At 40.9% G+C, this 24,133-nt stretch overlaps 1 protein-coding gene across 1 annotated transcript in view; it reads right to left on the bottom strand.

The window, feature by feature from the left end:
* LOC130282256 (spidroin-1-like) overlaps window positions 1-24,133 on the bottom strand; it is a 53,149-nt gene that overhangs the window by 10,326 nt on the left and 18,690 nt on the right. Inside the window, exons 6-12 of the mRNA XM_056530297.1 lie at window positions 22,065-22,115; window positions 13,242-13,307; window positions 10,919-10,966; window positions 10,772-10,816; window positions 8,344-8,391; window positions 7,235-7,276; window positions 6,646-6,696 (exon numbers count right to left, since the gene is read on the bottom strand). Of these exons, the coding sequence (XP_056386272.1) occupies window positions 6,646-6,696; window positions 7,235-7,276; window positions 8,344-8,391; window positions 10,772-10,816; window positions 10,919-10,966; window positions 13,242-13,307; window positions 22,065-22,115 (351 nt within the window). The remainder of the gene's footprint in view (window positions 1-6,645; window positions 6,697-7,234; window positions 7,277-8,343; window positions 8,392-10,771; window positions 10,817-10,918; window positions 10,967-13,241; window positions 13,308-22,064; window positions 22,116-24,133) is intronic.

Genomic DNA, 24,133 nt, shown 5'->3' with positions numbered 1-24,133 from the left:
CCCTTTGCTGAACAACAGCCCCAAAGCATGGTGTTTCCACCCCCCATGCTTCACAGTAGGTATGGTGTTCTTTGGATGCAACTTTGGATGCATTCTTTCTCCTCCATACATGACGAGATGAGTTTTTACCATAAAAGTTCTACTTTGGTTTCATTTAACCATATGACATTCTCCCAATACTCATCTGGGTCACCCAAATGCTCTCTAGCAAACTTCAGAGGGGCCTAAACATGTACTGGCTTAAGCACGGAGACACATCTGGCATTGCATGATTTGAGTCCCTGGTGGCGTAGTAGCCTTTGTTACTTTGGTCCCAGCTCTCTGCAGGTCATTTACTAGGTTCCCCCCCCCCCCCCTGTCTGTTTCTGGGATTTTTGCTCACCGTTCTTGTGATAATTTTGACACCACAGCGAGATCTTATGTGGAGCCCCAGATCGAGGGAGATTATCAGTGATCTGTATGTCTTCCATTTTCTAATAATTGCCCCCACAGTTGATTTCTACCTGGTGCAGGTCTTCAAGCTACCTGGTGCAGGTCTACAATTTTGTTTCTGGTGTCCTTCGACAGCTTTTTGGTCTTGGCCATAGTGGAGTTTGGAGTGTCACTGTTTGAGGTTGTGGACAGGTGTCTTTTAAACTGATATCAAGTTCAAACAGGTACTATTAATACAGGGAATGAGTGGAGGACAGAGGAGACTCTTAACGCCTTAACCCTTTAAAGGGGTACTCCGGTGAAAACCTTTTTTCTTTTAAATTAACTGGTGCCAGAAAGTTAAACAGATTTGTAAATTACTTCTATTAAAAAAATCTTAATCCTTCTTGTACTTATTAGCTGCTGAATACTACAGAGGAAATTATTTTCTTTTTGGAATTATCTCTGATGACATCACGAGCACAGTGCTCTTTGCTGACTTCATAATAATAATAATAATAACAATAATAACTCCTTGTTTATTGTTGTCCTTAGTGGGATTTGAACCCAAGGCTCCAGCACTGTAAGGCAGCAGTGGTAACCACTGAGCCACCATGCTACCTTTAGCATACATCTGCTATGCACCAGAGTACCCCTATAAGGACCAGGGTTTTTTCCGTTTTTGCACTTTCATTTTTTCCTCCTTACATTTTAAAAATCATAACTCTTTCAATTTTGCACCTAAAAATCCATACGATGGCTTATTTTTTTGTGCCACCAATTCTACTTTGTAATGATATCAGTTATTTTACTAAAAAATCTACGGAAAAATGGAAAAAAATCATTGTGAGACAAAATTGAAAAAAGAAACGCCATTTTGTAACTTTTGGGGGCTTCCGTTTCTACGTAGTAAATTTTTCGGTAAAAATGACACCTTATCTTTATTCTGTAGGTCCATACAATTAAAATGATCCCCTACTTATATAGGTTTGATTTTGTCGTACTTCTAAAAAAAATTATAACTACATGCCGGAAAATGTATACGTTTAAAATTGTCATCTTCTGACCCCTATAACTTCTTTATTTTTCCACATATGGGGCGGTATGAAGGCTCATTTTTTGCATCATGATCTGAAGTTTTTAGCGATACCATTTTTGTATTGATCGGACTCGTTGATCGCTTTTTATTTATTTTTCATGATATAAAAAGGGACCAAAAATACACTATTTTGGACTTTGGAATTTTTTTTTGCGTGTACGCCATTGACTGTGTTGTTTAATTAATTATATATTTTTATAATTAGGACATTTCCACATGCATCGATACCACATATGTTTATTTTTATTTACACTGTTTTTTTTAAATAGGAAAAGGGGGGTGATTCAAACTTTTATTAGGGGAGGTGTTAAATGATCTTTATTCACTTTTTTTTCACTCTTTTTTTGCAGTGTTGTAGCTTCTGTAGGAGACTATAACACTGCACACACTGATCTCTTATACTGATCATTGTTCTCCCTTAGGAGACTATAACACTGCACACACTGATCTCTTATACTGATCATTGTTCTCCCATAGGAGACTATAACACTGCACACACTGATCTCTTATACTGATCATTGTTCTCCCATAGGAGACTATAACACTACACATACTGATCTTTTATACTGATCATTGTTATCCCATAGGGGGCTATAACACTGCACACACTGATCATTTACATCGTTCAATGGTTTCTCACAGGAAACCAGTGATCAATGATTCTGCCGCTTGACTGCTTATGCCTGGATCTCAGGCACTGAGCAGTCAGTCGGCGATCGGACACCAGGAGGCAAGGTAGGAGACCCTCCTCGTGTCCCAGAGCTGTTCGGGATGCCACAATTTCACCGCGGACATCCCGAACAGCCCCCTGAGCTAACCGGCAGTGATTTATTTTCACTCTAGACGCAGCGTTCAACTTTGAACGCCGCGTTTAAAGGGGTAATAGCGAGCGACACCGCGATCATTGCCGCGCGCTATTAGCCACGGGTCCCGGCTGTTGTTAGAGGCCAGGCCCGAGGTTAATGACCCTGGGCGTATGGATACTCCCTGGCTTCCTGGTAGTTAAGGACCCGGGGCGTACCGATCAGCAGGCACTCCGCGCAAATGCCCAGGGGGGTCATGAGACCCCCCCATGTCGGCAATCGCCACAAATTGCAGGTGAATTCACACTTGCGATTTGCGGCGATTCCGGTGATGCTGGTCCGGAAATACATGGTGATCAGGGGTGTAGGATACTCCCCGAATCACCTCCTGTATCTATGGGGAGGTGGCGATTTTGTCACCCCCCCAGGAGCGCTGCTATTGGCCGGACGATCATCCAGCCAATAGCAGCCGGCAGGGGAGGGGTAAATGTCCCCTTCTCGCAGCTCTGCCTGCTCACTGAGTTCAGTCACCGGGCAGAGCTGTGAGAGAGAGCCAGGGAACCCCCTCCCCCCCCTGCAGAGATCTGTGCCCCTCAGGGCTGAAGATGTGATTTTAGTCAGGGTGAGTTGTCAGTGAAGGGAAAGGTAGGAGGTAAAAAAAAAAAGAAAAAGTAAAAATACATTCCCCCCCGACCCCCTAATAGGTCCCCAAGGGTCCCAATAGGTCCCAATGCCGCTCGTACTAGATGTCCGCCCACCCAGACAAGTGTACCGGTGCTCCCTTCCAGTGAACCTGTCTGGAGACCCGCAGAGGCTTATCAGTAACGCATTCCAGAGTTTGTTGGCGACTCCGGTCTCCGAATTGACACGGCTGGATTTACGGAAATTAACTATTTCAGTTATTTTTTCTGTGACAGCTTTGTCAATCACATGGTGGAGCAGACGAATCTGTACATCCAGCGGTTCATTGCCCACCACTCTGATTCTGTTTTGGCCAGGTCCAATGAATGGTATGCCATTGATGCAGCAGAAATGAAGACATTTTGGGGCCTCTTGCTGCATATGGGCCTGGTCAAAAAGCCAAGTTTCAGACAGTACTGGAGCGGGGACATCCTATACCAGACCCCGCTTCACAGTATGGTCATGACACAAAAGTGGTTCGAGGCCATTCGCAAATGCCTTCATTATGCAGATAATGAGGCATGTCCACCCCATCACTTTGGGGCCAAATTTTTGGGGGCCTACGTACCGCTCAGGGAGCTCTCGGTAGATGAGTATCTTATACGTTTTAAAGGGAGAGTAATATTCAAAGTGGGCGCGGTATGGCCTGAAGCTCTACAAACTTTGTGAGAGTACCTCCAGTTTAGAGTATATGAGGGACGATATTCCCGTATTGGATCTGGGGGATTGTTCCCCCACTCTGGGTGTTAGCGGGAAAATCGTTTGGGACCTTATGCACCCATTGTTGGATAAGGGTTACCACGTGTAAGTGGACAACTTTATACCAGCTTCCCTCTGTTCACATCCCTTGCCGCCAGATCCACGTCCGCTTGTGGGACCGTGCGGAAAAACCAGAGAGGCCTCCCTCTAAATTTTGTTCAGACACCTTTGCCCAAGGGTGAGTCCCATGCCCTTACCCAAGAAAACCTGTTGCTGGTCAGGTATAAGGATAAGATGGATGTCCTTATGCTGACCACAATTCATGGTGGCAGCCCACCTGTCCCTGTGCGAGGTACCACAACAACGGTCCTCAAGCCCGATTGTATTCTGGACTACAATCGGTATATAGGGGGAGTTGATCTTTCTGATCAAGCCCTCAAGCCATACATCGCCATGCCGAAAACACGCGTATGGTACAAAAAAGTTGCAGTCTACTTGGTACAGGTTGCCATGTACAACTCTTTTGTACTGTCCCAGTACGCTGGCAACACAGGGACATTCCTTCAGTTCCAAGAAGAAGTCCTAAGGGCCCTGACCTTTGCTGACTGGGAAAGAGCAGGCCGGACTTCCCAAGGAACTGAAGTTATAGGTGCCAGGATGGTCCCAGGCCAACACTTTCCAGGTGAGGTCCCCCACACTGGAAAGAAGGGACGATCCCAGAAAAAATGCAGAGTGTCTCACAAGAGGGGAATACGAAAGGACACCACCACTCAATTTGACACTTGCCCCGATCATCCGGGCCTCTGCATTAAAAACTGCTTCAGGGAGTTTCACACTTCCATGCAGTACTAAATTTTCCCTCTTCATTTTAATTTTCCATAATTTGACCCCAATGTACCAAGTCCACAGTACCTTCCAAGTTTTAACCCCATAAAACCACTAAATTGCCCCCAAAAAAGTTTAATTTAAAAAAAAAAACTAAAAAAAAACTGATGAGACCTCTGGGGGTATTTTTTCCAAAAATGGGTCATGGGTCAATATCATCGGGGACTTTTTATGTTGCGTCAAAAACCATTTCAGCAAAATTTGCTTTCCAAAAGCCAAATGTGACTCCTTCTCTTCTGATCATTGTAGTGCGCCTGCAGTGCACTTGACGTCCACACATAGGGTATTTCCATACTCAGAAGAGATGGTGTTACAAATTTTGGGGGGCATTTTCTCATATTACCCCTTGTAAAAATGTAAAATTTGGGGGAAAACTAACATTTTAGTGAAAAAAGTTAATAAATAAAATACACATCCACCTTTTTCAAAAAATCGTGAAACACCTGTGGGGTGCTAAGGCTCACTGGACCCCTTGTTACATTCCTTGAGGGGTGTAGTTTCCAAAATAGTAGGCCATGTGTTTATTTTTTATTTTTGCTGTTCTGGCACCATAGGGGCTTCTTAAACGTGACATGCCCCCCAAAAAACATTTCAGAAAAATTCACTCTCCAAAATCCCACTGTTGTTCCTTCCCTTCTGAGCATTGTAGTGCACCCACAGAACACTTGACATACACATATGAGGTATTTCCTTACTCGAGAGAAATTGGGTTACTAATTTGAGGAAGATTTATCTCCTTTTACTCCGTATAAAAATTCAAAAACTGGGTCTGCAAGAACATGCGAGTGTAAAAATTATGATTTTGAATTTTCTCCTTCACTTTGCTGCTATTCTTGTGAAACATCTAAAGCTTTAACAAACCTTCTGAATGTCATTTTGAATACTTTGAGGGGTGCAGTTTTTATAATGGAGTCATTTGTGGGGTATTTCTAATAGGAAGGCCCTTCAAATCCACTTCAAAACTGAACTGGTGCCTGATAAATTTCGATTTAGAAAATTTTGTGAAAAATTGGAAAATTGATGCTGAACTTTGAAGCCCTCTGATGTCTTCCAAAAGTAAAAACATCTCAACTTTATGATGGAAACATAAAGTTAACATATTGTATATGTGAATCAATGTATCATTTATTAGGAATGTCCATTTTCCTTATAAGCAGAGAGCTTCAAAGTAAAAAACTAATGCAAATTTCAAATTTTTCATCAAATTGTGGAATTTTTCACCAATAAATGATGCAAGTATCGACAAAATTTTACCACTAACATAAAGTAGAATATGTCACGAAAAAACAATCTTGGAATCAGAATGAAAAGTAAAAGCATTCCAGAGTTATTAATGCTTAAAGTGAAAGTGGTCAGATGTGCAAAAAATGGCCGGATCCTACAGTGAAAATTAAAGAAGAAGTTACAGGTCTGAGAGAGTCAGAAATCTTGCTTGTTTGTTGGTGACCAAATACTTATTTTACACCATAATTTACAAATAAATTCTTTAAAATTGAGACAATGTGATTTTTTTTTCTTCTCATTATGTCTCTCATATTTGAGGTATACTTATGATGAAAATTACAGCCTCTCATCGTTTTAAGTAGGAAAACTTGCACAATTGGTGACTGACTAAATAATTTTTTGCCCCACTGTAGATAGATATGAGATAGCTAGCAACAATTTTTTAATGATTTTTTCAAAACAAAAATACAAATCCATAAAGATTTCCATACTCCCTCCTGGAGGTCTATGAACTCCACTGACTTCTCTGGGAAGAATCCTGATCCTAGAATCTAATGTTACTCATACACGGAGCGCTGAGAACTCTTCCCTCACCCCTACGAGCAGGGATCATGTGGAAACGAATAGACGGGATCTATAAGGGGATCGTCCGCATTATTCTTTGGTTGTTACATAGTCTCCAATGTGGTTGAGGATATAGAGGATGTATAATAATTCTAATATTCTGTACAACAATCTGATATAGTGATGGAGCGCATCGATAAGATGGAGGATGATCATATCTAAGACTCTTTTATATAATCATTTCTATAGATATTTATGTTATGGACTGAAGACTCTTACCAATGTATCGTCAGTTCCCAGCGCGGCATCTGCCAGACAGCCGCCATGTCTCTAATAAAAACAGATGGAAAAGTCGACCATTAGTTTTGATAAGTTTATATTCTTCTGGTCACATGGTCTGAGTGTTCTGAGGTTTCTGTCGCTATTGATAGGATCAGGTAATGACAGTAAAATATAAAGATTGTTTCTTCTATTTCATGTGATCAGATAATGTGACCTATAGGGCTGAATCCATTGTGACCTCTACTGGTAACCATCAGCCTGTTCTCCTGTCAGACACCCTGATGTCATGTAGAGGTGACGGCCGCTCCATTCGATCCCTGTTATCACGTAGTATCAGCCGTACTGTGCCCCTACATGATGGCGCCTCACACTGGACGGCCTCGGTGTAGGCTCATCCGGCTCCTCAATGCTCACAGTCTTGTTTATTGGTCATGTCTGGGGACAATCTGGGGCCACTTATCAATGGTGACAACTTTTATCTCAAATAAACTTTTCTACTAAAACCATTTGGAATCGGATTCGTTATCATTGTAGAATATATTGTGTTTAATCTTTATTTTTAACAAAAGCAGACATTTTTTCTTACCATTGTTTTTATAGTCTGTTTAACATCCAGATCTTCTTCTTTCTACAATAAAAGAATAATAAACAGGAATGAGCTATAGCGATAAAACGTCAGGAAATTCACCTCCTATCGTTATGTTGGGAAGAGGTGACAAGGGGCGGAAGTGACCTTGTATGATGGCGCCTGGGGCTGAGCCGTCCATCAGATCATCATCTCCACTATGGGTGAACCGGATGGATCTCTGTTATATGGGATGTAGATAAGAAGAACATTTTGCAATTTTTTTATTCTTAGGAAGAAAATATGGAAAGTGAATTTTAACCCTTTCTTGTCATGGGGGAAATATGTTAATGCGAAATGAGGTATATTTACATCATGTCACATCAACCATCTTAGAAGTGAGCGCTGGAGTTTCCCTTGCCTCCTATTCAGTCAAAAAACAGGCTGCTATAGGCATCTAGGACTCACCTCTAATGGTGGTCAGCCAGGATCATGCCAATGCCTAGCGCTAACCCTTTAGATACCGCAATAAATTTGATCCTGGGAGGTGTGTTTGAGATAGCTAATCGGATTTGCCACAATTTAACAGAAAGTTCTCATCAACTGCTATGACAGCCAGAGGGTCCCTACCTTTCTCCGTGCTATCAGATAGGGGCTCCAAGTATACAGATATTTATAAGTAATGTTTCTTTTTTTTTTTTTTTTTTTTTTAGAGCTATGATCTGTGGATGGTAGTGGATACTGGTGGCACTGTTATAGATGTGACCACCCATAACTCTCTCTAGTTTTCCCTTAGGATGCTACTTTGCCCACAATACAATTTCAATACATTATTGCTGTGACGTGCTGGAAATCTCTTGACAGTGACCTTGTATGATGGCACCTTGACAGGCTGCAACCCACATCACAACCACTGGGGGGCCTCTTATCCACACATATAGCACAAACCTCTCCGGACGGAGCATTATGAGATATGTGTCATGGAGCTCCTCATCTCGGGATATGTCCAGATAAGGTGAAAGGTGAGGAACATCTAGAGATCCTTAATGTTGATTTGGAGACAACACATGGCCAAGTATATAACACTCTAGTATTAGTAAATATTTCAGTAGATTCATTGTAGTTTTTACCTTGCATAGTATGTTCTTCACGTTGTTGGTCACTTTTGAAACGTCTTTCTGAAATAAAGTGCAGCATCAGGTTAGGTGTAAGGTATTTTTCGGTAATCGCTCCTGACCCCCCATTAACCCCTTAAGAACATTGGACATACATGTACATCCTGATCTGCTGGGACCTGTCTAAACATGACGTGAGCACCGGAAAGGCGGCAGGTCCCCCCAATTATCTCTCAGATGCCGCGATCAATACAGATCACTGCATCTGTAGCAATGCGGCACTTTGAATGGATAATCGGATCGCCCGTGGCATGGCCGTGAGTAACAATTATCCAAGGTGGAGGCCAGTGGTCCCCTTATCGTCCTCTGCCGCTCTCCTGGGGTCATCTCCTCTGGTCTAACATTGAGCAGACCAGAGCAGAAGATCAGTATTAGCAATGTAATGATTGCTATAAATAGTCCCCTATGAAGACATAAAAAGTAAAAGTTTAAAAAAATGTGTCTAACCCCTTAGACGCGGCAATCAAAGTTTATCGCCGTGTCTAAAATGTAAAAAAAATACATCCCTTCAGCTCAGTCGGGCTGATTAGGACCACTGCAGTGTAGCTGAGGATACACGAGGACGGTCCCTACCTTCCTCCTCAGCATCCGATTGGCGATTGATTGCTCCAAGCCTGAGATCAAGGCTGGAGCAATCGAGCACCAAAAACACTGATCAATGCAATGCAATGGCATAGCATTGATAAGTATGGGTAATCAAAGTATTGCATGTTATAGTCTCCTATGGGAGCTATAACATTGCAAAAAAAAAGTGTAAAAAACAGTTAATAAATGTGATTTAACCCCTTCCCTAATAAAAGTTTGATTCACCTCCCTTTTCCCATTAAAAAAAAAAAAATATGTAAATAAAAATAAATATTAACGTGATATATATTGTTAATTAAACTGCACGGTCAATGGTGTACACGTAAAAAAAATTCCAAAGTCCAAAATAGTGTATTTTTGGTCACTTTTTATACCATAATATTTTGAATAAAAATCAATCAAAAAGTCCGGTCAAAACAAAAATGGTACCGATAAAAACATCCGCCCTGTATGCGGAAAAATAAAAAAGTTATAGGGGTCAGAAGAGGACATTTTAAAATGTATTAATTTTCCTGCATGTAGTTATGATTTTTTCCAAAAGTAAAACAAAATCAAACCTATATAAGTAGGGGATCATTTTAACTATATGGACCTACAAAATAAAGATATGGTGCCATTTTACAAAAAAAATACACTGCGTATAAATGGGAGCCCCCAAAAGTTACAAATAGGCGTTTTTATTTTTTTTATTTTGTCCCACCAATATTTTTTTTTGTTTGTTTTGCCATAGATTTTTTGGCAAAATGACTGATGTCATTACAAAGTACAATTGGTGGCATAATAAAAAAAGCCACCATGTGGGTCTGTAGGTGCATTGAAAGGGTTATGATTTTTAAAAGGTAAGGAAAAAAAAAACAAAAGTGCAAAAAGAAAAAAGATTTAGTTTTTTTAAAAGCAGTCCAATAATAGAAAAGTATGTAACCACAGGTATCATTTTATTGGTGTTGACCCACAGACTAAAGAAAAAGATTTCATTTTTACCGTAAAGCTTATAGCGTGAGAACAATACCTTCCAAAATTTGCAAAAGTTCAGTTTTCTTTTCAATTTCCTTACACATTAATATTTTTTGATGGTTTGCTGTATATTTTATGGTTAAATGAGTGATGTCATTACAAAGTACAATTGGTCATGCAAAAAAAAAAAGCCTCCATATTGGTCTGTGGATGGAAGGATGGAGTTGTTATTTTTAGACGGCGAGAAGGCAAAAACAAAAACGCTAAATACAAGTGGCTGCGTCCTTAAAGGGGTATTCTGGCCCTAAGACATCTTATCCCCTATCCAAAGGATAGGGGATAAGCTTTCTGACCTCGGGGGTCCCGACGCTGGGGAACCCCGCAATCTTGCATTCGGCACCCACATTTTTGAGCTGCACGTCGCGCTGCCAGCTCACAAACTGCCGGGTACCGACCACGGGGCCTGAGTATTGTGATGTCACGACTCCGCCCCCATGTGACATCACACTCCGCCCCCGCTATACAAGTCTATGGGAGGGGGCATGACGCCCCCTCCCATAGACTTGCATAGTGTGGGCGGAGCATGATGTCACACAGGGGCAAAGTTGTGACATCACGATAGGGGATAAGATGTCTTAGGGCCGGAGTACCCCTTTAAGGAGTTAAGAGAGACATCACATGGAGCTTTGCAGCCTTCTGAAGGATTCTTATCACCACATTCACATTGTTTCAACCAATCTGCTCCATGTAAATTTCCCCTGCGCTCAATGCGCACATGGTGAATGTGAAGCTTTTTTATCTAAGATTTCTTTCCAGATATATCGGTATTATGGAGTATACTTACGCCGATGAGCTTATCTACACATTTTGAGGCAAATAACGGACCGAGCTGTGAGAAAAAATAGATATCAGTGACTTGTGCAACAACTTCTCATGATAGGGTCAATGAATTATAGATTATACATATCCATAGAAAACAATCTGTTCTTACCATGGGGCAGAGAATGTTAAGAACAGGTTCAGCCAGGCCCAAATTTGCCTGAAAAATAAAGGAATAAATCATCATTAGCGAAAAAGGTTAATTTTTTTTTCCATGTTACCAAAAAACTGATGACAACAGATGAGAGAAGAACCTGAGCCCAATCCCCAATGATAAGATGTCTCTGCTTCTTAGTGACTGTCGGTTGTTTCTTACTATTGGATTTCGTGCGCCATTTTTATAGGTTCTATCTTTACAATTACATCAGCTGTATAACGTCATTTCTCCGGCCAGACACGCTGGCCGTGAGCGCTCTCCTCCCATGTCCCTGCTGCCGGCGGGGCTGGGATTCGCATTGCGGGACACACCCACATGCGAATTCCAGCCCATCACTCACCTCCCTGGTCTTCCGTGTTCTCAGTCCTGACGCGCGTGCCCCCGTCTCCTAGGGCACATGCGTGCCAGAGCTCTGTGATTTAAAGGGCCAGTACGCCCTAATTAGTGTCCACCTGTTCCTTCCCTATAAGTGTGTGCACCACCCCCTGCCCTGGGCCGGATATTTGTTGCCCTAGTGCCTGAGAGAAAGCGTTCCTGTGTGTTGCCTTGCCGTTTTCTGACCTCATTGTTCTGTGACCTGACCTTGCTCCTTTGCCGCCTGCGTACTGACCTCCTGCTACGTTTCTGACTATGCTCCTGTGCTGCCTGCCCTGACCTTCTGTTATCCTGACCACAAGTTGCCATATCCTACCTGTGCCTTGAAACTCCTCAGCCGCCTGTGTGGTCGAGTCTTGCCGCTGCAAGTCCATCCCGCTTTGCGGTGGGCTCTGGTTAAAATCAGCGGCACCGTAGACCCTACTCCCTGGTACGGCCCATGTCATCTGCAACACAGGTCCTGCAGATCCACTAACACAAGTGTTCCTGTCTACTGAACCGTGAGTGTTACAAGTTGTAATGGTTGAAGCTTCCGTCGTATCATGTTCGGGCCCTTCTCCTGACTATGAAATTAGGGACGCTGCCTTCTGTAGCACGAGCATAAATACAAGGATGGACTTAGTCTGAGCCTTTGCCCTATGTTTAGATTCCTGACATATAAGATAAACTCCTCCATAGGCTTCCACTGTTGGGCAGAGGTCAGGGGTCGTATTTGCCTCTCTCTGGTTGGAATATGAGATAATACGACTGAGAAAGAGGATGGAATATCTACGAGAGTACATTATCCCATCAGATAGATCCTTTCAATAAATGGATATGCTAAATTCAAATGAATGGGAGACAATGGGTGACTGATGGCTTTGTATGGGGCCCAACTCAGAACCTAAAAAAGCTTTAACAATATCTCTGCTCATTCATGAAGATGTGGAGACTCTCCAAGCAGAGACGGGGCAGTTAGGGCACACACATTGATGCATGTCTCTCCATTGCCTGTGTCTGTGGCTGTGATCAGTAGTGTTGAGCGCGAATTTTCAGAATGCAAATTTTTACCATGAATATCCGCACTTCGTGATTTCGCAAATATTCAGAATATAGTGATATATATTCGTTATGACAAATCTTAGTTTTTTTATGCAAATATATGTAAATTTATGTGAATATCTATGGAAATAACTGCACTTCCAGACTGGACACTGATCCCTTACAATGTACAAAAAAAGAGAAAAGATCAGCTCACCAATACCTCCAGCTGCACAAGGATGCCAGCACGACCTCCCCCGCAGAAGCTCGCAAGCAGGCACTGGAGCCGAGTCCCCAGGTGAGGCAACCAACAGGAACAAGGATGAACTTCCGGCTCCTAACAGGACAAAATAATGAAGATAAAATACAAACGAAACGCGTTTCATTTGTATTTTATCTTCATTATTTTGTCCTGTTACACTTGGATTTTAAAGATGTTTGAATAAACCTCGGATTTTTTTACTTGTTGGGAGCCGGAAGTTCATTTTTTGTTCCTGTTGATGGACACTGATCCCTCCCTTCTTTTAGTTGAAAGACATAATTCTGCATGCGCACTATGCAAATTTCATTATGAATTTCATTATGAACATAGAAAATATGTGAATTTCGCGAACATAGGACGAATATTCGTCCATATATTCACAAAATATCGCAAATTCGGACATGGCCCCTGAAGCTCATCACTAGTCATCAGTACCACCACTTTGGCGAGAGCTCAGGAGGTGGAGAGGATGTCTGACAGCAGAGAACAACACGACAAGTTTGACTTTTGGATCCAATTATTTCTGTGTTTGCTCCTCTTCGCTTCCATACCAGACGGGTCCTGACCTAAGCATCATAGACTGTGGAACATAAGTGATGACTGTAGAAACTAAGAACTTACCTTAAGTTTTTCAATGCCTTCGAGTAATTTTGACGCAGTACCACCAACTTCAAATCCAATATCTCCCTAGAATAAATGTAATATTATAATTCTCAGCATTATTCTCAGTTTACAATTGGGGGTTAATATATCATTTGTTCCATGTCGGTAGATGGGGCCTTATGTTCTTATGGGATGAGATGAACTTTCTGTAGGAGCCATGCTTTGGAGTAGACGCCCATTACCATTATTCTTCCAGCAATTGCCATTTTTATTTTAAATCTCTTAAGAACGCAGGATGTACCTGTACACCCTGCGCCCGCTCCCCTGTGGGCTCACGGGCTGACCCCGCATCAAAGTCGAGACCTCGGCGTCTATCAGCCATCAGAAACCGTGTCTAAAGCCAGACATCACCGATCGCGGTGATGCCCAGCATTAACCCTTTAGACGGGGTGATCAAAGTTGATCGCTGCATCTAAAGTGAAAGTAAAACCTTTCCCAGCAGCTCAATCGGGCTGTTCAGGACAGACGTGGTGATATTGCGGCATCCCAAACAGCTGAGAGGACTGTGGAGGGTTCCTACCTGCCTTCTCGCCGTCCGATTGGTGATCTGCTGCTCCATGCCTGCTCAGCAGTCCGGAGCAGCAGAGCGCCAATGACACTGATCAATGCTATGCAATGACATAGCATTGATCAGTGTAAAAAAAGTTAAGAAATGTAGACAAAAATAAACATGAACATATGTGGTATTGCCGCGTTTGTAAATGTCTGGACTATAACAATATAACATTAATTAAACTGCATGGCGTATACGTAAAAACATTTTGTATACCCTAAAAACATGTATAAAAAGCAATCAAAAAGTCCCATCAAAACAAAAATGGTACCGATAAAAAGTGCAGACCATGGCGCAAAAAAATTTGTGTGTTTGCGGAAAAATAAAAAAAGTTATAGGGGTCAGAAGATGACAATTTTAAACATACAAATTTTGGTGCATTTAGTTATAATTTTTTTAAGTAGTATAATAAAATAAAACATACATAAATTGGGTATCATTGTAACCGTATGGACCTACAGAATACATATAGGTGTAATTTTTATCTATAAGTGCACTGCGTAGAAGCGGAAGCCACTAAAAATTACAAAATGGCAGTTTTATTTTTTTTGTCCCACAATTTTTTATTTTTTATTTCACCGTAAATTTTGTGGTGAAATGACTGATGTCATTACAAGTAAAATTGATAGCTCATAAAACAAGCCTCATATGGGTCAGTAGGTGGAAAACTAAAAGTGCAAAAGCAGTAATGTCCGCTCACCGCCGGAGGCAGATCCTTAACACACCTGTGCTCCAGGGACCCGCCGGTCCCGCCCCGGCTTCAACAGCGTATAGAAAGGAAGGATTGTCCGGCACCAGGTATGTTCTAAAAGATCACTTCTTTATTCATGCCATAGCAAGGAAACAGACATCACAGGACTGTAATATCTGACGTGTTTCACTCTCTCTTGAGCTTAAACGTTGACTAAGTTCAACAGCCAAACATGCAGTTAAAATCGAGACTCAGGGGTCACATGATAAGATTACCTGACATAGGTAAGAAAAATAAAAAACCCGGCATGGATATCATCTGTTAGTATTACAGCATGGACTGGACGCCTCCACAATTGCGTTTTTTACTCACTTTTTGAGCGATTACCTAATGAGTGTGAATAGAGTGCAAGCGTTATGTACAAGAATAAATATATAATAGATTAATAATTATAAGATTATGATGTAAAGGTGTAATACCTGCAATGATCGATACTAAGGTGGAATGCTCAAAAATGTATTATCTATATTGAATATTGTATCTTAGGGCATTACGTGCATGGATCCATTAAAAGATGAGAAAAACGCTCTAGATTTATAGGGATGTTATCAATTAGATGATACATAGTAATAACTTGACCACAATTCAATTTTCTGGACATCTTGCTCAATCTATTCTTGCACTTTTCTTATCCATTATATATTAATACCGTTGCTATGGGTATTTACACTCTAATAGGTATCAAAACACACTTAGTGGGATCACTCTCCTAATACTCCAGACATAATGTGTATTATACCAAGACCTCTTCATTAAATCTGAAACTACAATATAAGGCTACACGAGGGGGCACAAAAATTATATTTCTATATACAAGTCATAATTAAATCTAAACGTTTGTTCATTCCCCGCAGGTATCTGGTATCCAGGAGGAACATCCAGTATGTTTCTCTATTGAGAAGGCGTTTTTTCACATCTCCCCCTCTGATGCCTATTTTAACCCTTTCTATACCAGACACCCGCAGGGAATCCAAATCCCCCACGTGCACGTCCCGAAAGTGGCGTGATAACATGGAAATGCCCACTCCTTCACTCCGGCTGTCAGAGATATGTCTCCTAATTCTTGTTTTAAGGGTATTAGTAGTGCACCCTACATATTGCATGTTGCACTTGGTGCATGTGGCCACATAGACTAACATGGTAGTGTTACAATTAATGTATTCCCGTAGTTGGTATGATTTTTTTTAGTTACACAGGACACTATTTCTTTAGAATGGTGCATGTATTTACATGTGATGCATCGATTGTGACCACAGCCCCAATTTCCTGCAATATTGAGCCAGTTTTGATGTTTTGTTTTATCCTTTGTCCTATTTTCTGCTTCTTTGGAATTAAATAAACTTGGTGACAAAGAGGAGCCCAATGAAGGTGCTTTTCTCGAGACCGCCATTATACCCTCTTTTTCCACTTCCCTCAGAATTGGATCTGCTTCTAAAACTGGTGTATACTTTTTGATTATATTTTTAATCTGGGCAAATTGTGCACTATATGTAGTGACAAAAAACGTTCTTTTTTGTTTGTTTTTTGCATTTTTTGTCTTATCTCTTTTCCCAGTGTATTTGATTAGCTGTTCTCTATTAATGCCTTCTACTCGTTCTTGAGCCCTATTAAGACAATCCTCTGTGTAGCCTCTTTTGGCAAATCTGCTTTTTAAATCTCCTATCTCTTTTTTCCATTGTACAGGATCAGAACAATTCCTCTTGGTCCTACAAATCTCCCCAAAGGGGATATTCTGGACCACATGCTTTGGATGGCAAGAGGAAGCCATAAGGACTGAGTTTGTTGCCGTCTCCTTTCTGTAGGGGACAACAATAATCTTTGATCCTCTACTGGATAGGGTGATATCCAAGAAATTAACTGAGGTGCGACTGAACTGAGCTGTGAATTTAAGGTTTAAATGATTGTTATTAATGTAAGAAACAAACTCAAAAAATTGGTGTTCAGTGCTCCCCCAAACAATCAATAAATCATCTATATAACGTCCTATCCAGCAGATGTTCTCAAAGAAAGGATTACTGGGTGTAAACAAAAAATGCTGCTCCCAATAAAACATGAAAATGTTTGCAAAAGAGGGTGAATACTTCGCACCCATAGATACTCCCCGAGTCTTAAGGAAAAAATCGCCATCAAACATGAAGTAATTGTGGTGTAACAAAAATTCAGTGGCCATGACGATAAATCCCTTCAGACTCGGGGAGTAGCTGCTATAGTGATCCAAATGGAATGACAGGGCAATGAGACCTGCGTCCCATGGGATAGATGGATATAATCCCACTACATCGCAGGTGGCCCAAGACATGTTTTCACTCCATTCTTTCTGGTCAAGAATATTAATGACGTGTTTAGTGTCCTGTAAAAAAGTGGGTGTGACCTTTGTGAGGGGTTGCAAATAGTGGTCCACCCACTCTCCAAGGTGCTCCGTGACCGATCCTATACCTGCCACGATTGGTCTCAGGGGAGGTGGAAATACCCCTTTATGCACCTTGGGGAGTGAGTGAAGCACTGGGACTACTGGGGCCTCCACATATAGATATTCTGCTAGCTTGTTATCGAGAACACCCATAGCAGCACCCTCTTCCAGAACTCTTTTTAACTTAGCCTGTATTATTTTTGTTGGATCACTAGTTAGTTTCCTGTAGGTGTCACTATCTGAAAGAAGTTCAATGTTCAACTGTTTGTATAGATCAGAGTCAAGCACTATCACGTTACCCCCTTTGGCTGCATTATGTGTGACAATATAGTTATTCTCTCTCAATTGTTTTAGTGCCATCCTTTCCCCTTTATTCAGATTGTCAGGTATATGTTTTGACACAATTTTTTCATGCAGGTGCGCAAGGTCTCTCTCCACCAACTCCTGGAATCCATCCAGGGCCTCAGAACGGGAGGGCACAGGACAGAACCCAGGGTTGGTGGAGCGAAACGAAACATCCAGTGTATCAATAACATCATTATTTTCACATTGTAAACTGCGTAAATGTACCATATTCATCTGATCTTTAAAGTCCATACTCATACACAAGTCCACCTGTTGTAAGGGTGAGGGTGACACTTCCGAACTTGCTGACTATCATCTTTTATTGAAAAAAAGTGTCTTTGTAATGTTAGTCCTCGTGCTAGTCTGTTAACATCAAGCAAGGTGTTAAATAAATTAAATTTGCAAGTAGGAACAAAGTTCAGTCCCTTGCTCAACAGGGTGATTTGAGGATTAGTAAGGCTACACGCAGATAAGTTTATAACTGTGCTCACCTCGGAGTCAGGAGTGATCTCAAAGCATATCTCTTTCCTCTGATGTCGACTGCCGGCCCTCCTGGTTTTTCGTCTCCTTTTTGCCCCATCGTTTTTTTGGAACCGCACCTTGCTCCATGGCTCTATTCAAATTAGTGTCGGTTTTTGCTGTTACATGTCCCGCCTCTTGTGAGCTTCCCGTTTCCGAGAAGCTCACTCTTCTGGGAGATTTAGAGCTTGGTCTGCGTCTATGCCTTGATTTAGAGTGAGGGGTACGCAAGATGGATTTTGGGGTATCGTCTTGCGTGTCTCTGTGAAGGTGCCAAGAGAAAACTTGATCGTTGTTATAATCCTCTGTATCTCTGCGGAATTTAGATTTTTTTAATGTCCATGATATTGCTTTCCACTAAATCCGACATCGGAGGAAAGAGATATGCTTTGAGATCACTCCTGACTCCGAGGTGAGCACAGTTATAAACTTATCTGCGTGTAGCCTTACTAATCCTCAAATCACCCTGTTGAGCAAGGGACTGAACTTTGTTCCTACTTGCAAATTTAATTTATTTAACACCTTGCTTGATGTTAACAGACTAGCACGAGGACTAACATTACAAAGACACTTTTTTTCAATAAAAGATGATAGTCAGCAAGTTCGGAAGTGTCACCCTCACCCTTACAACAGGTGGACTTGTGTATGAGTATGGACTTTAAAGATCAGATGAATATGGTACATTTACGCAGTTTACAATGTGAAAATAATGATGTTAATGATACACTGGATGTTTCGTTTCGCTCCACCAACCCTGGGTTCTGTCCTGTGCCCTCCCGTTCTGAGGCCCTGGATAGATTCCAGGAGTTGGTGGAGAGAGACCTTGCGCACCTGCATGAAAAAATTGTGTCAAAACATATACCTGACAATCTGAATAAAGGGGAAAGGATGGCACTAAAACAATTGAGAGAGAATAACTATATTGTCACACATAATGCAGCCAAAGGGGGTAACGTGATAGTGCTTGACTCTGATCTATACAAACAGTTGAACATTGAACTTCTTTCAGATAGTGACACCTACAGGAAACTAACTAGTGATCCAACAAAAATAATAAGACTAAGTTAAAAAGAGTTCTGGAAGATGGTGCTGCTATGGGTGTTCTCGATATCAAGCTAGCAGAATATCTATATGTGGAGGCCCCAGTAGTCCCAGTGCTTCACTCACTCCCCAAGGTGCATAAAGGGGTATTTCCACCTCCCCTGAGACCAATCGTGGCAGGTATAGGATCGGTCACGGAGCACCTTGGGGAGTGGGTGGACCACTATTTGCAACCCCTCACAAAGGTCACACCCACTTTTTTACAGGACACTAAACACGTTATTAATATTCTTGACCAGAAAGAATGGAGTGAAAACATGTCTTGGGCCACCTGCAATGTAGTGGGATTATATCCATCTATCCCATGGGACGCAGGTCTCATTGCCCTGTCATTCCATTTGGATCACTATTGCAGCTACTCCCCGAGTCTGAAGGGATTTATCGTCATGGCCACTGAATTTTTGTTACACCACAATTACTTCATTTTTTATGGCGATTTTGTCCTTCAGACTCGGGGAGTATCTATGGGTGCGAAGTATTCACCCTCTTTTGCAAACATTTTCATGTTTTATTGGGAGCAGCATTTTTTGTTTACACCCAGTAATCCTTTCTTTGAGAACATCTGCTGGATAGGACGTTATATAGATGATTTATTGATTGTTTGGGGGAGCACTGAACACCAATTTTTTTAGTTTGTTTCTTACATTAATAACAATCATTTAAACCTTAAATTCACAGCTCAGTTCAGTCGCACCTCAGTTAATTTCTTGGATATCACCCTATCCAGTAGAGGATCAAAGATTGTTGTTGTCCCCTACAGAAAGGAGACGGCAACAAACTCAGTCCTTATGGCTTCCTCTTGCCATTCAAAGCATGTGGTCCAGAATATCCCCTTTGGGGAGATTTGTAGGACCAAGAGGAATTGTTCTGATCCTGTACAATGGAAAAAAAGAGATAGGAGATTTAAAAAGCAGATTTACCAAAAGAGGCTACACAGAGGATTGTCTTAATAGGGCTCAAGAACGAGTAGAAGGCATTAATAGAGAACAGCTAATCAAATACACTGGGAAAAGAGATAAGACAAAAAATGCAAAAAACAAACAAAAAAGAACATTTTTTGTCACTACATATAGTGCACAATTTGCCCAGATTAAAAATATAATCAAAAAGTATACACCAGTTTTAGAAGGAGATCCAATTCTGAGGGAGGTGGTCAAAGAGAGTATAATGGCGGTCTCGAGAAAAGCACCTTCATTGGGCTCCTCTTTGTCACCAAGTTTATTTAATTCGAAAGAAGCAGAAAATATGACAAAGGATAAAACAAAACATCAAAACTGGCTCAATATTGCAGGAAATTGGGGTTGTGGTCACAATCGATGCATCACATGTAAATACATGCACCATTCTAAAGAAATAGTGTCCTGTGTAACTAAAAAAAATCATACCAACTACGGGAATACATTAATTGTAACACTACCATGTTAGTCTATGTGGCCACATGCACCAAGTGCAACATGCAATATGTAGGGTGCACTACTAATACCCTTAAAACAAGAATTAGGAGACATATCTCTGACAGCCGGAGTGAAGGAGTGGGCATTTCCATGTTATCACGCCACTTTCGGGACGTGCACGTGGGGGATTTGGATTCCCTGCGGGTGTCTGGTATAGAAAGGGTTAAAATAGGCATCAGAGGGGGAGATGTGAAAAAACGCCTTCTCAATAGAGAAACATACTGGATGTTCCTCCTGGATACCAGATACCTGCGGGGAATGAACAAACGTTTAGATTTAATTATGACTTGTATATAGAAATATAATTTTTGTGCCCCCTCGTGTAGCCTTATATTGTAGTTTCAGATTTAATGAAGAGGTCTTGGTATAATACACATTATGTCTGGAGTATTAGGAGAGTGATCCCACTAAGTGTGTTTTGATACCTATTAGAGTGTAAATACCCATAGCAACGGTATTAATATATAATGGATAAGAAAAGTGCAAGAATAGATTGAGCAAGATGTCCAGAAAATTGAATTGTGGTCAAGTTATTACTATGTATCATCTAATTGATAACATCCCTATAAATCTAGAGAGTTTTTCTCATCTTTTAATGGATCCATGCACGTAATGCCCTAAGATACAATATTCAATATAGATAATACATTTTTGAGCATTCCACCTTAGTATCGATCATTGCAGGTATTACACCTGTACATCATAATCTTATAATTATTAATCTATTATATATTTATTCTTGTACATAACGCTTGCACTCTATTCACACTCATTAGGTAATCACACAAAAAGTGAGTAAAAAACGCAATTGTGGAGGCGTCCAGTCCATGCTGTAATACTAACAGATGATATCCATGTCGGAATTTTTATTTTTCTCACCTATGTCAGGTAATCTTATCATGTGACCCCTGAGTCTCGATTTTAACTGCATGTTTGGCTGTTGAACTTAGTCAACGTTTAAGCTCAAGAGAGAGCGAAACGCGTCAGATTATTACAGTCCTGTGATGTCTCTTTCCTTGCTATGGCATGAATAAAGAAGTGATCTTTTAGAACATACCTGGTGCCGGACAATCCTTCCTTTCTGAAAACTAAAAGTGTTCTGATTTTTAGAAGATGAGGAGGAAAAAACGACAATGCAAAAATAAAATTGTTCTGGTCCTTAAAGGGGTAATCAACTAATGCCAGAAAATTAAACAGATTTGTAAATTACTTTTTAGCAGCTTTATGCTACAAAGGAAATTATTTTCTTTTTGAATCTCTTTTTTTGTCTTGTCCACAGTGCTCTCTGCTGACACCTGATGCCCGTATCAGGAACTTTCCAGAGCAGGAGAAAATCCCCATGGTAAACCTATGCTGCTCTGGACAGTTCCTGACACGGACAGAGGTGTCAGCAGAGAGCACTGTGGAGAAGACAAAGAAGAAATTTCAAAATCAAAGAATTTCCTCTGTAGCATACAGCTGCTAAGAAGTACTAAAAGGGTAAAGATTTTTTAATAGAAGTCATTTACAAACCTGTTTAACTTTTTGTCACCAGTTCATTTAAAAAAAAAGAAAATGTTTTCCACCGGAGCACTTGTATATCAAATGTATTTGTAATAAAAATCTATCCTGATTATATAAATTGCATTTATAATCTTTATGAACTTACCAATGGTTCTTGTATACCAAAGACACGTCCGACACCACAGCCGGTGCATCCCTGCCGAGAGAGTAGAGAGACAGACATCACCTCAGCATTTATAGAGCCACATATCGCTGTAAATCTCTTTACTAATCATAGAGGAAATAGAGTCACACGACGGGCGGCTCGCTGCTCTGAATCTGTGGGGCCCTATTCTATTGTCCATATCATTTATATACATTTGTCTCTTTTTACAACTGTTAGTGGACATGAAGAAGGCATTAGTGCATGCCGAAACGCGTTGTCCCCATTACCAATTTTTTTTTCCTGTGCAGCTCGAGTCCTCCTTTTCCGTTGAAATTCTGTGCAGCGCCTCCCAAACCTGTTTTTCTTTACACCTGTTTTCTATAGTGTGTACAGGTGTGCATATGGATAGGCAGAATGTGTGTCTTTAGTGTGCACAGGTGTGTTTATAGTGTGTATAGGTGTGCATACAGGTGTGTTTATAGTGTGCATAGGTGTGCATACAGGTGTGTTTATAGTGTGTATAGATGTGCATACAGGTGTGTTTATAGTGTGTATAGGTGTATAAACAGGTGTGTTTATAATGTGTCTAGGTGTGTATACAGGTGTATTTAAAGTGTGTATAGGTGTGCATACAGGTGTGTTTATAGTGTGTATAGATGTGCATACAGATGTGTTTATAGTGTGTCTAGGTGTGCATACAGGTGTGATTATAGTGTGTATAAGTGTGCATACAGGTGTGTTTATAGTGTGTATAGGTGTGCATGCAAGTGTGTTTATATTGTGTATAGGTGTGCATACAGGTGTGTTTATAGTGTGCATAGGTGTGTATACAGGTGTGTTTATAGTGTGTATAGGTGTGCATACAGGTGTGTTTATAGTGTGCATAGGTGTGTATACAGGTGTGTTTATAGTGTATATAGGTGTGCATACAGGTGTGTTTATAGTGTATATAGGTGTGCATACATGTGTGTTTATAGTGTGTATAGGTGTGCATACAGGTGGGTTTATAGTGTGTATAGGTGTGCATACAGGTGTGTTTATAGTGTGTAAAGGTGTGCATACAGGTGGGTTTATAGTGTGTATAGGTGTGCATACAGGTGTGTTTATAGTGTGTAAAGGTGTGCATACAGGTGTGATTATAGTGTGTATAGGTGTGCATACAGGTGTGTTTATAGTGTGTAAAGGTGTGCATACAGGTGTGATTATAGTGTGTATAGGTGTGCATACAGGTGTGCAGAGAGTGTGTTTCTAATATGGTGTAAAGGTGTGCATACAGGTGTGATTATAGTGTGTAAAGGTGTGCATAAAGGTGTGTTTATAGTGTGTAAAGGTGTGCATACAGGTGTGAATATAGTGTGTATAGGTGTGCATACAGGTGTGCAGAGTGTGTGTGTCTTTATTGTGTAAGGGTGTTCATCCTGATATTTAAAGAGTGTGTGTATATAATGTCTATATGCTTATGGGTGTACAATGTGTGTATATAGTGTCTGTATAGGTGTGCATATGGTGTATACAGGTATGCAGCATTACTAGAGTGCAGAGTATATATCTGGAGTATGTGTAGGTGAGCTGTGTATATAGCAGTGCGATGTGTATGTTCTGAGTATTTGTAGGTACCTTCTCAATACTTCACGATTTGTTGAACAGTAGGTGTTGAGTATTAAAGGGGTACTCCGGTGAAAACTCAACTGGTGGCAGAAAGTTAAACATATTTTAAATTACTTCTATTAAAAAATCTTAATCCTTCCAGTACTTATTAGCTGCTGAATGCTACAGAGGAAATTCCTTTCTTTTTGGAACACTGATGAAATCACGAACACAGTGCTCTCTACTGACATCTCTGTCCATTTTAGCAACCATGCATAGCAGATATAGCAGATATAGCAGATGTATGCTAAGGGCAGCATGGTGGCTCAGTGGTTAGCACTGCTGCCTTGCAGTGCTGAGGACTTGGGTTCAAATCCCACTAAGGACAACAATAAATAAAGCGTTATTGTTATTATAATAATGTCAGCAGAGAGAACTGTGCTCGTGATGTCATCAGAGAGAATTCCAAAAAGAAAAGAATT

This window comes from Hyla sarda, chromosome 7, assembly GCF_029499605.1.
Source record: "Hyla sarda isolate aHylSar1 chromosome 7, aHylSar1.hap1, whole genome shotgun sequence".
In the NCBI taxonomy this organism is placed as follows: domain Eukaryota; kingdom Metazoa; phylum Chordata; class Amphibia; order Anura; family Hylidae; genus Hyla; species Hyla sarda.
The sequence above is the reverse complement of the archived record's forward strand: the minus strand, read 5'-3'. Positions and strand labels throughout refer to the sequence as shown.